The 12,684-nt window shown below is 37.6% G+C and overlaps 1 protein-coding gene across 3 annotated transcripts in view; it reads left to right on the top strand.

Moving 5' to 3' along the window:
• The window catches only part of LOC106515527 (dipeptidyl aminopeptidase-like protein 6), a 251,853-nt gene that overhangs the window by 73,924 nt on the left and 165,245 nt on the right, over positions 1–12,684 (top strand). The window contains exon 1 of one of the 3 annotated variants that reach the window (XM_014005365.1): positions 5,208–5,686. The exons of the other annotated variants lie outside the window; for them this stretch is intronic. Within the exon in view, the coding sequence (XP_013860819.1) occupies positions 5,513–5,686 (174 nt within the window). The 5' untranslated portion in view covers positions 5,208–5,512. Of the gene's footprint in view, positions 1–5,207; positions 5,687–12,684 lie in introns of those variants that run through there. 3 annotated transcript variants of the gene reach the window in all.

Here is a 12,684-nt window from a genome sequence, read left to right as displayed (position 1 = left end):
ACACACACACACACACACACACACACACACACACACACACACACACACACACACACAGAGGACACTATAAAGCTTTTAATCTGAAGCTGAAACTTCTTCTGCTCCCTGCCTGCAAAATGCGAGTGCCCAGAAATGGGCTTTTAAATCAATCAGAGCACATTTTTTTCAAACTGCCGCTGTGATGTCTCAGCGATGCTTGAGGACAGGTGTCGGAGTGTGTAGAACCACAGCCGTCGCAAATTGGGTTCGCTCATCATGAAGCGGACCCAAATATCCTGAGTAATCTCCGGACTGATCCTCCCTTTGTGAAGCCGAGGCTTTACGACATCGTCTTCCCGGCGAGAAGTGGACTGCAGCAGAGAAAAGTGACACCATGGCATGGATTTAAACGTTCCGCCTCGTTCTCACCCTCGCTCTCACCTTTTGCTCGTGCTGTGAATCCCATCACGACTCGTTTAATATCTCAAGGTCAAACTCCCCCTTTTATATAGTTGGAAAGACTTCCTTCTGCTCTCAGCTTCATGCCAGCTGAGCAGACTATTTTACAGCCGTGTGTGTGTAAAGTCTGGATATTTTCTGTTTTAAAATGTAGTTTATTTAAGTTGAAATTTGAAGAAGCTTTGAGTTAAATATACTCCACCACAAAAACAAAGGCACTAAGTGGGAAATAATGTACTTTTTGCTAGATTAACTGCCCATGTTTACTGTTGGCTGCAAAAAAATATACATTGTCTGGCTGAAAATAGAGAATTGGCATCTACTTCCAACAAAAACACCTTTCACAGCAGCTTGGTCTTTTAAAGGAAGTGCTCCCCTGAACAAAACCGTGTTGCCAAATCTGAAGAATCTGAGCAACAGGCAGGGTAATTACGGGGGACATATCATTCAAAATCTACATTTTTAGCTGTAAAATGCATTTTGCTTTTAAAGAGACAGCACAAAATCATTGCAGTTTCACTGTATTTAGACCCGTAGTGAATGATTTAAATGTGAAATTGAAGGATTTAAAAGCACGTCTTCTTTAAAGGTAACCATGTATGAGGTTGCATATTTAATAATAGGTGTTCAGAGTGTCACCATGCAAGTGAATGACATTAAGACTCATCCAAGTTCAAGATGGCCCTAATTTCCACCTTCCCTTAGAAAACAAAAACAAAATATCTATGATTCAGTCAGTTTTACATATTTGTAAGGGTGGGTGTTTGGTGGTTTGGTAACAACAAAAGCTGGTAGCAGGAAGCAGGTAGGTGTAATTCAACATGTTCATTTCACAGAAAAGAAAATGTAGCAATCAAATCCAAACAAGCAAACGTTAACAGGAAAAAAAAATCAGTACTGAAACAGAATTGGACACAAAAGCACCAGAGCTTCCATACAAGMATCTGACAAAATCTAAGTGAAATAATGGATCTTGTATCTGCTGAGAGGGCTGAGTTAAAGAGCAGCAGGTGTGAAAAATTGAGTGACCAGGAGAGCTGAGGAAACTACAGTTATGGACAATCCAATTCGAGATGGGCACCAAAGCTAATCAGCATTAACGGTCACACACACACAAAATAAATAAATAAATAAATAAATAAATAAATAAATAAATAAATAAATAAATAACTCAGACAGTTTTATAGATATTGAGCTAAAACTTGGTGCGGCAGGAGCTGCACATACTCTAAGCCTGACATTTTGTCATATCAACATGAGACGGCACGTAATATTTTTTGTCACGGTTTGACTAAAACGTCTACAACTCTGTCACTTCTCACCATAAATTATCTTAATTWAAAACTCTGGCATGAACGGCAGCTGGCGACATGCATTCCTTCGATGCCTCCTTTAATTTGTTACAGCGGTGAAATGATTTTTGGAAGCCAAACCGTCCCTTGGACGACATTTTTAAACATATGACAAAATTCCAGCCATTTATTCTTCCAGCATCACATGAATCGATCTTGTCTTCAACTCGTGTCTCTTACACRTTGTCAGGATGATTGACCTGCTCCATTGGCATGCATTAGTTGATCTCTGGCAGCCCACATGAGTTAAGATGTGGCACTTATTTATTTATTTTTTGGGAGGTTTTTCTGTGGACCCGACAGCTCCCTCTGTCACCTGGTGATTCTCCAGAGCCTCGGTTTTTATGACACATTTAGAGGCCGCAGCTCTCCTGAGACATGTGGCTGGATGAGTGCAGCTTTGGATGAAACCAGAGGCTATTCATCATAAGTCGGGCTGGCCGACAGACAGAACACACCAACAACAGACTGTGTGAACGAACACGTGAGTGTGTGAGCAATTTCTCTGAATGGAACCGACTTTGCATAAGTTACTCGAATGAGCTTTATTGTTCTTTTTTTTAAGAAAAACAGCTTATCTGTCAGGAATTTAATTGGTAAAGTGCAAATTCAGCTTTGATTGCAAACACATTGGTTTATGCCTGAAAGAACAACATAAACCAGACAATAATTACTGAAAACTGTTGGGGATTGTTGACAGAGTTTAATGGCTCATGAGAGGAAAGTTGCTTTCAGGTTTCCAGTTGGTATGTTTCCTTGGCTGGGCTCCAAAAATACATAAACTGGAGCTGCTATCCATTCTGCTCTGTGATCAGGATTTGTTTTTTGTTGTTGAAGATCCATAAAATGAACTGACTACGTTTCCATCTGTTGTCCACTCAAAGCATCCGAGGTCTGCTGGAATCCAGCAGCTGAAAGAGAATTAAAGCAAGCAGGTCTGCCCTCTGCTGCCCTGACAAATTGTTGTTCTTGCAGGCTGCACTCTCCATGAAGAACTAGAATATTACTTTACAAGTTAATAATTCTCCTGCAGGTTTTTTCTACTATTTTGTAATTATTTTTTTCTTATGAATATAGTTTTTTGACAGTAACTGATATCATCAGTGAGTTATGTGTTTATTCTAGATCTGATGACAATGTTTTGCAAAATCATATTAGCAGACTAAATTGTGTGGAGCTTAATTGGGGCCATGAAATTTGTTAAAAAATTTAAAAATAGTTTTGAAACTGAAAGAAAAAAAATAAGRTTTTGACCTTAAAAATGAATAAATAAATATTTTTCAATATATTTTTTCCACTGAGATTCATGTTGTGCACCAACATAAGCTGCTTGTATCTTTGACACGTGGTATTTTTCAAAACCAATCACATAAACATAGAGTATCGATGATGTTTTACAGAGGTTTTCAGTTCCCATGGTCCCTGAATGCAACACATGTGACTATTGTGTCCGGTTACTGCTTTGAGATGTCAGCCATGATTCCACATCCCATAGWCATCTGAGGCCCAGCCCCCACAACAAAACTAGTCCAGATGTTTTAAACTAAGCTTAAAAATAATAAAAGCTAGAATCTAACTGGTAATTTTAACTTTTTCCCCTTTATTCCTGTTTAAACCATTTTTTTCTTCCAGCTTCAAAATAAATAAATAACTTTGTGAACCCAATGTAGCTCAATAAATATGTACCTTTTTGTGTATTTTGTGTGCATGTGGATCTTGTTGGTTTGGGAAGTTGTGTAAAGTTTGAGAATGAAAAGGGTAACATTTATGTCTTCCATATATTTGTGCTTGCCTTGTGATGAGTGAATGTTATATATCTATTTGTATATTTATTCTTTTGTAATGCTCTACATCCTGTGAGGCTTTGCAAACTCAAACAAGACAAACTGTAAGATCTCTATAGTATGACTCTATAGTGTGTGTGTATGTGTGTGTTATGTAAATAAAGCTGGATGTCAGGGCAGCCAACAACACACAAAAAACATTTTCCTAATGGATTTTTTTTACAATTTTGCATTTAAAGAATTGCAGCTCCGTGGTTTACAACTTTAAAGATTGTTTTTTTTTTCTTTATTTTATGACTAATAATCTCCAGATAATTTTCTTGCTCAGGTTCTAATTAGTATTTGAGTTGTTGTTCAAAGACAAATCCCAAACAGGCAGTGATTACGGTCTCTCAGATGTGTGAATGTGTTTGTTGCTTTTCGTTCTTAATGGTTGGGAATAAAAAAAAATGTTTTGGTTTGTTTTCTAAATGATAAGGTTCAAAATTATAATAAGAAATAAAATAACTATTTTATTTATTTATTTATTTATTTATTTATTTATTTATTTATTTATTTATTTATTGCTTACTTCTGTCAGAACTAAGGGTAAAAAGAAGAGAATAATTGACAGTATAATCAGTGAATGAATTAAGCCTTGGAACTTCTAGATGTAAAATACATTTTTTTATTTTTTAAAAGGTTGTTGATGTAAGGTCTGGTGTCATTGTAGAACTCCATTTACTAATTAAAACTCTGTAATGTACTGATTGAGACTGTTTAAACTGGATTAAAAGGTTTGTTAATAACTGAGTTGGATTTATGATTTGGACTTCTTCTATGGATTGTGCTCTCAAATCATGTTTGTTTGACATTAATAAACTGAGTTAAATGCAAAATGTTTCATGAATAGAACTAAAGGCCTCTACTTGAAACTATGCTTATCACTTTTTGTGCCAAAGTTTTAAATAGAGAGATCACTCTACGTTGTTTTAGGTTAAACCTTGAAAATAATGTTGCTTGTTTAATCTATTAGGACTCAAAGTATATCAGGGGCAACTCTCAGCCAACACCACACCAAGTTTTAACAGAATGTCTTTAAAACTGACTGGCGTAAAGCTATTTTGTGATTGGCTAAAGTTACTTAGCTTTTTCATTGGATGGACTCCAGAATTTAATCAGTTTTTGACTGATTACTTTTTGATAGTTACATTTAAATCCACCTAATGTTTATTTATTTATTTATTTATTTATTTATTTATTTATTTATTTATTTATTTATTTATGACAGAGGAGGAGAAAAAAAGATAAAGTTTGGGATTAAAATTCCTTGCTCGGTTATGCCAGTCAGATTAATCTTCTTACCTTCCTCTCTGTTTAAACCTGCCTCCCATCTCTGTCAACGTTCAGTCAGGTGTTGTGTGCGCTTTCCTCCACAAGGAGGCACTGTTGCTCTCTGCATGACTCCTTCCGTTGACCCAAAAGGAAGCGAACAAAGATAAGGAATTAATGGTGATATCGGAGCACCATGCACGTGCCAAAGTTTCCTCTCTGAAATCTAATGTGTGAAGGTTGGATAGTCCCCAGCTGTCACCAAAAACCCTTTTAGTCCCTGGACGTTTATCAGCGGACACTTTTTTCTCCCCTCTCCGCCACAGGGGAGGGAAAGCGACGCGGGACAGCAGCCAGCTGGGTTTCTTTTGTCATTTGGATCCAGATCCTCACAGCTTTAACCCGCTCTGCTTTCTTCATATTTAGTATCATAAATTCGGAGAGGGAAAGTAGTGTGGAAGTTGCGTGGCTGTGCGTGCTGTGAATCTCCAATCAATCTTCAACTTTTATGTTCTTTTTTATCTCTTCTTTTTTATTTCATTTTATTTATTTTTTATTGATGTGTGAACTTGGCTGAAAGAGGAGTGGAGGAGTTCTTTCTTCGGACTGTTTGGCAACTTGTCCAACATGTCGTCGCTGTATCAGAGATTCGCGGGGAAGATTAACACCAACGAGTCTTTCCCCAGCCCCCCCGAGGCGAACCATCTCCTGGGGAAAAGCGGCGACGGGGAGAGGGCGGCGGAGAGCCAGAGAGCCCGGCTGCAGCCCCGCTACCAGCGAGGACACTGCGAGGACGAGGACGTAAGAACCCCCCCCCCCCCTTTTATATTCTATTTTACTTTTATCTCTCTGCTGCTCACAGTGTTTTAATGTAGGTCGCTGAGCTGATAAAAAGTGAATCTTGTCTGTGGCTTTTAAAGGGAAAGTTGTGGAACAGTTATTAAATGGTGCGTCATCGCCACAATTGGCTGGATTGTGTGTCAATAAATGACGTGTTGGTTACGTCTCTTCTGTGTGGCGCTGTTTGAGCTCTTCCTAAATCTTCTCTGTAATCCTCTGTAGCCTCAAATGTATTTACTTGTTACGTTTTCCCCGACAAACAACGTTATTACATGTTTGTTGTCAAATAAACTCCCCAGCCTGTTGTGGTTAGGATGGATCATAAGTTGTATTTGTTTACCTTCTACTGGCTTTATTTACTTGATTTTATTTACACATGATACCACTAGTCACCCTGTGTGCCTGCTTCACTTATTTATTTTTCCTCTTTGCTGCAAATACAGTCTATTGAAGCGGAGTTAGATCACCGGAAATGTCCCTGGTGCTGAAATRGCTTCAGCCGCCGTTACCTCTGTCCATGGTGCTGAAACCTCACAACGAGCAGAACGCGTGTTCCGAAGCATATTGACGTTTCCCTGCTCCAGCACACCTGATTTAGAGATTGAATTACCTTTTCAAGTTCTGCAGAAGCCTCGTAATCACATATTTATTCAAATCAGGTGTGTTGCTGCAGAGAGACCTGCAAAACATGCAGGATGGTGCCCTGAAGGACCAGGATTGGACACTCCTGGAGATTAAAGGCCGTCTTTTGTTTGTCTGTTTAGTTAGAACCAGTTTAGAGCCATGTGAATAACCAKGGTTTATGACTTCTTTATTTATGCTATGACATGTAAAATAAGAAAACGTGCACCAAAAATTAATAATTTGGAATATTTGATTCATTAATATATTACTTTTAAAACAGTCTCTAACCCACAAAATCGTAGCTGCAAAGATCTGTGAGCCCAACTATCAGCTGAAGTTTACAAAGTTGACCCTTATAACTAAAGTCATGATGCAAAACCAAACAGCCATTACACCAGTGGTGTCCAAATTCGGTCCTCAAGGGCCGGTGACCTGTATGTTTTAGGAGCTGCCCTGGTACAACACAGCTGAACCTAAGGAGTGCTTAATTTGTAGGCCTCTGCAGACCTTGATTGATACTGAGGAGGCCTACTAATTAGGCACTCGTTAGTTTCAGCTGTGTTGAACCAGGGCAGCCCCTAAAACATACAGGTCACCGGCCCTTGAGGACTGACTTTGGGCACCACTGCTTTACACCATTGGTTACCTATTATTATTATTATTATTATTATTATTATTATTATTATTATTATTAAAATATGTTACTAGCTTTTTATATTTGATTTTTTGATAACAATTGAGAACCCTTGTTATTTTTTATTTTTATTTTTTATGTCACAAAGTGTGACCAAGGACACAACTTTGAAACATAATACAGTACAATAGATATGCTTAATATAATATTTTCCAAAACATCATTTTATTCATTTATTTATTTTTGCCCACTTTTCATTCTGCGTTGCAGGGAGTGCTGATCTTCAGCAGTCACTGTGCCTTTACACATTTAATACAACACGTAATGTTCAAGTAGTATAAGTTCAAAATGATACACAATGGGCCTCATGCAAGAAGATTTTTGTCTTCTTATCCTAAATTTCTCTTACTTTTGTTCATGTGAAGGGTTTATGTGAACATGCCACATCAGATTCAACAAACTCTTCTAACTTCATGAAAAGTGTGTAAATGAGGAGCGTAAACTGATGAATGCGTATCAGGTGCTCGTGCGTGGGGAAAGAAGATTAGCATAATTACCACCCCAAAACCACCATGTAAGGCTAAGTTTTCTAACCCACATACCAGGAAGTGTCCATTCATAAGTGACATTGCAAAGTAAAAAAACAAAAAAAACAACAAGAACTTCATGATTTCGGAGAATGAAGTTGTGCTCTCCGAGATCCAGAAAAAATGTAATTTTTAGCAGCGTCAGACCTGCTAAAGCCAGGGAATGAAATGATGACTGCTGTTAATGTCGTGTCTCCTGGGGGTCGTACAGTCACAGAAATGAAAATCTAAATCTTATTGATCTCTCTCTAGTCCTGCTCCACTTTTTCTTTAGTCAAATATTTTTAATTTAGGTGTGAACAACTGTGTTACATAGTTTTCATTTATTCAGAAGAAGAGCAGTCGCGCACCGCTACCCCCCCACCCACCTGCCCCGCCCCCCCCCCCGACCGTCGCAAGTGTCAGATGCATTTCTGAAAAAAAAAAGCATTTTAAAATGTCTCCAAACTTCAATTAATGCATAATTTAAGTTATTTTTGTAGTTTGCGATCTTCATATTAATATTGTAGTGTTATACAACAGCATTAAAAGCCAATTTAATTTAATCTTACCAATTTATGTCATTAGTTACATTTAAAATCTAATTCCAGTTCAAACAGAATAACGTATTATCAACATAATTATGGAGTGTGATTTATTTTCAACTCAAAATATCTTCAAACTAATGAAATATAAAGTTATTAATGAGAAAAATCTGTCTGGATAACAGCAGACTGACTGCTCGTAAAATATACGACAGGTCTGGACCACTCGTGGATTTTTTTTGTATCCGATAAAAAAATAATAATAATACAGTATGAGAAAATTGGTGAATGCCACAAATTCTCCTAAATCACTCAAACGCACAACTTAAGAACAAATCTATTCATATGAACAGTTCTTGCATGAGGCCCAATGATATGATCCAATACTAAAGAGTAAAATTGAATACAATAAAACAGAGAATAATGCAATATAAAACAAGATACTGTAAAACTCAGTGCATTTTAATATTATACCAYGGTATTGTGCTTTACAGTAAACCCAGTTATGTTGTATTTAACAAACAGCACAATGATTAAAAAATGACCAGCCTAACACCACTATTCATTACACATGGAGACAGTACAGGATACCTAGACACAGGCAACATTCAGCAGCTATTATTTTAACTGCATCTGCAATTTTCAATGGCAATTTTATTCACTCAGCTTGCATTTTAATTACACCAAACAGTGCAAACAACAGAATCAGATTTCCCTTTTGTTTGCTCCTACTGTTTTACAGAATGCCTGCAGCAGTGTGTGTGTTCTAGACAGACTTAAAAGCAGCTTGGAACAGTTGGTGTGAAACATCTAAAATATGAAATCTATTTTTCCCAACAAGCTAAGTACAGTTTAGCTACATAACAGACATACATATTGTTAATGCGTTCTTCAAAAATATTTAGCTTAAAAAATATTTTCAAAATTTATTTTTAATTACATAGTTACATTGAGGTTTCTGAAGTCTTTTTCATATATTTTGTTTTGGCTTTTTATGACACCAATGAGCTGACTAATGGAGACCTGTTGTCTCACATACATGTGTGGGGCAGATCTGTCAAGCTGGCACTGCTGGCTGGCTTCTGGCGTGGCAAATTGTTTGTCAACTGAATGTAGGCCAGGTCTGGCAATGATGGCACTGTTTTTAACTGGCCCAGTTRTGGTTTGGTTTATGTGGTGCTGGCCTATGYGTGGACCACCTCTGACAAACCACAACCGGGCTGCCAATGGGCCGTCATTCTTTGCTGTTTCTCAACCAAGCTTTGAAGCATTTGTGTCTTTTGTGGGCAAGCTTATTTGAGTGTTTTACTGCTCTTTTTTTTCTAAACACTTGCATGATAACTTACATTGGATCATCATATGTACATCCATGTTTGAAATAACGCAACTATAGCCAGATATGTGTCGGAGCTGCTGATGTTGTGTCTAGCTGTTGTGCTAACGTTCAGGTGCAGAAGGTAAAACACGGGTTGAGGTGTGCATGAATTTAACATGAGGTTGATTTATTGACCGGTGGTCTCTTCTTTGTGTTTGTTGGTGCAGAGAACTTCAACATGATCTGAAATCAATACAAACAGAGATGTAGGATCCAAACGGGTCAGCTTAGGAGCGTGTGGGGATGCTGCAAGGAAGAGGAGCAATTTGGAAAGCAGCTGTTTGTTCAGTGATTATCACAGGATAAATGCATAGTAAACCCTGTTGTTGAACTGCTGCAGCTTTTAGGCACCTTTCAAGAGTAAACTGGGTGTACGTGAAGCGCTCTGATTCCAGTTCTGGCCAGAGCACATGTTTAATGTCAATCCAAGCTTGGGCTTTTCTCCAGCTGTGTGATTTTAATGAGTGTGTCTGGAGGTGACATTTACAGTACATCATGTTGTGTGGAGCTGAGCCCGCTGGGATGACAAACCTCATCCGTCCACTACAAAGCTGCCTCGCAACTTTGTTTGTGAAGCAACAGTGGCAGAGAATGAATAGCATTTATATAATCAAAATCAAATCAATTAGAAACTCACTGCTTCAAGTTATCATCCATGTGACGAGTGTCTGTGAAACAAAGTGATGCTAGTGTCTCAAAAACAGTTTCAGAGTGTTTTAACATCGGCGATGTAACACGTTCCGTGTTGCTCATTATCACATGTGCAGGTGTTACAGGCCTGAAGAGGGATGGCTCATGTTGTTTGACACAACTTCCTGYAAAACTGATAAATACTGTCTGTGCTGTAAATGTATTTTTATAATAAAATAATTAGGAACACCTGCTGTGCTCAAGTCATGGTGACATTTAAAACATTCTTCATTTCCAGGAAATTGTAATTCAGATGGACTCGTCTCCTCTTATGGAGAAAAACTGTTACACAACTTAAGATCCCATCAGTCTGTTTGTGATCTTGTGTCAAACTGTTTACTAACCTGTATGGATGCACTAATCCATCAGCCAGTGATTTGACACTTTTTTTAGTTTGATCAGTGGATTCAAAATGGAGAAAATCTGTTGGGTTTTACATAAATGCCTCCTTCTTCTAAGCTGAAGGGTAGTAATTGTATGCCGGTGAAAGCCGCCAATCTTTCAAGGCATGTTTGGATTATTTATTTATTTATTTATTGTGGAACTTCCTTATATAAAACTTAAAAGTGCAAAAATTCCAACTTCTAAGATCGCAAAAACAAATTCAAATTGAAAGCCAGAATAAAATGCAGGGAACTGATGCAGTCCTTGAATATTTATTTGCAAACATGTAAAGTTGGAACCTCACAGCGCTGTGGGCMAGTCGTTCCCATCATCCCTCTGGTTTGGTAGTCTGAGTAAAATGCCCCAATGCTTGATCAAAACCCAGTCAAACCCACTGGGGGTTGTTCCTCTTATGTCAGGCTGCAACAAGAGAATCCTACTCTGTCATGTGACCAGGTTTTCAGGCACATAATCTCTGTAGCTAGTAAGCTGAGAAAATATGATGCATTGGAGTGTAGTTTATTTTTATTTTTTGAGGCGTGAGGCTAAAAGAGACTTGATTCTCATCCACTTGGTATGACATCCCAGAACAGAAAACCACACCTTTGTCTCTCATCACATTTCAATCTCTAACTGTTTAAAGTAAATTATTATATTTAGTCACAACAATATGAAGATTACAAGTTAACCATAAATATGTAAAATGAGGAAATCTAAATGATAAATGTGTATGTGAAATGCAGTTAATAAATCAACGAAAATATTATTCAGGCCATACCATCGCTCATTAGAGAGAGAACRGACAGCGATTAAGCAACAGTTTAAAATGTGCTTTTATTTTGAATTATGAAAGCTCCTGGGATGGAAAGGGAAACTTTTTATAAATGAAAATAATTAGCTGACTTTGCTGAAACCTATTATTCATAGATACCTAGAGATAAAGAGAGAAAATTTGGTAACTTTGTGAGAAAATTTAGTGTTCRTTAACTGAAATTGTGACGTAACCACCTGAATGTTGAACAGATTAYAATTTGATGAGAAGGACCATACAACACCAGTGGCTGGAGTGAAGRTGGTTTAATGCTCTYTCTGCAGACATGAAACCAATGCTGAATCAAAACCAGAAGTCCCGGTCTAAAAACACATGGTTCTTCAGTGCCTGGTAAACCCACTACAGGCCTACGGCTGAATCGCAGACACTCATACAGACATCCTGTCCTCATTTTTGATTAACAGTTTTTTTTATTTTTTATTTGTTGTGATGGTGTTTTCAGGCATGTATCTCAACCTATTTTAATCAAGACATAACAATAGTCAAAAATAGATTATAAGAATCAATACTTAAAAAGGAAAACTATTAAAATGGTGTGGTGCTTTTAAAATCAGTTTGACTAAATACATTTTTTCAACTTGATGCTTTTTTTTAAGAAAACATTATTTGAGAACATTTTATATTAAACATGATCAGATATTTAACCGAATAAACGAATCGGTTAGCTCCTAGCCTTTAAGATAAATCAGAACTGGCTGGATTTAAAATTGGCATGACAAAACTTCACAAAAACTGGAAAMCTGTTTGGTCCTTGAAATCTGTATGCAAATCAGTGGGCGATACTGTGGCTATAATTGAGCCCCACCCCCCACCCCGTATTGAAAGGTGACCCCTCATTTCTCAATGGCCTGCCCGACCTATTGCAGCATGGCTGAGTCGCAGGAAATTTAGAGAACTTGYTTTGGTGTGAAGGCAATCTTATCGTTGCTATTCTCTCAAAGAGGTTTTTATCTGATGTGTTCTGCATCCTGGAGACAGTCTTCTCTTCACTCGCCACACTTTATATGCTTGTCCTGGCACAGCTCTCTCACATCCTATCAGTATACCGCTGCACGCAAGGAGATCTCGTCTCGTTAACACAGCACTACCACCGTAGTATCATATATGCACTGGATTGTTTCAAGCTTTCAAAAATATATTTTTAATTTTGTATTCATATTTAATAAACAAGAGTACAATTGTAATACATGCATTTGAGCATGAAATATGTTAAGCTACTACACTGGATGCTGCTTTATTATTTAGATAGATAGATACAAAGATAGTTAGTTAGTTAGTTAGTTAGTTAGTTAGTTAGTTAGTTAGTTAG

Source organism: Austrofundulus limnaeus, unplaced genomic scaffold (assembly GCF_001266775.1).
Source record: "Austrofundulus limnaeus strain Quisiro unplaced genomic scaffold, Austrofundulus_limnaeus-1.0 Scaffold30, whole genome shotgun sequence".
Classification (NCBI taxonomy): domain Eukaryota; kingdom Metazoa; phylum Chordata; class Actinopteri; order Cyprinodontiformes; family Rivulidae; genus Austrofundulus; species Austrofundulus limnaeus.
The sequence above is the reverse complement of the archived record's forward strand: the minus strand, read 5'-3'. Positions and strand labels throughout refer to the sequence as shown.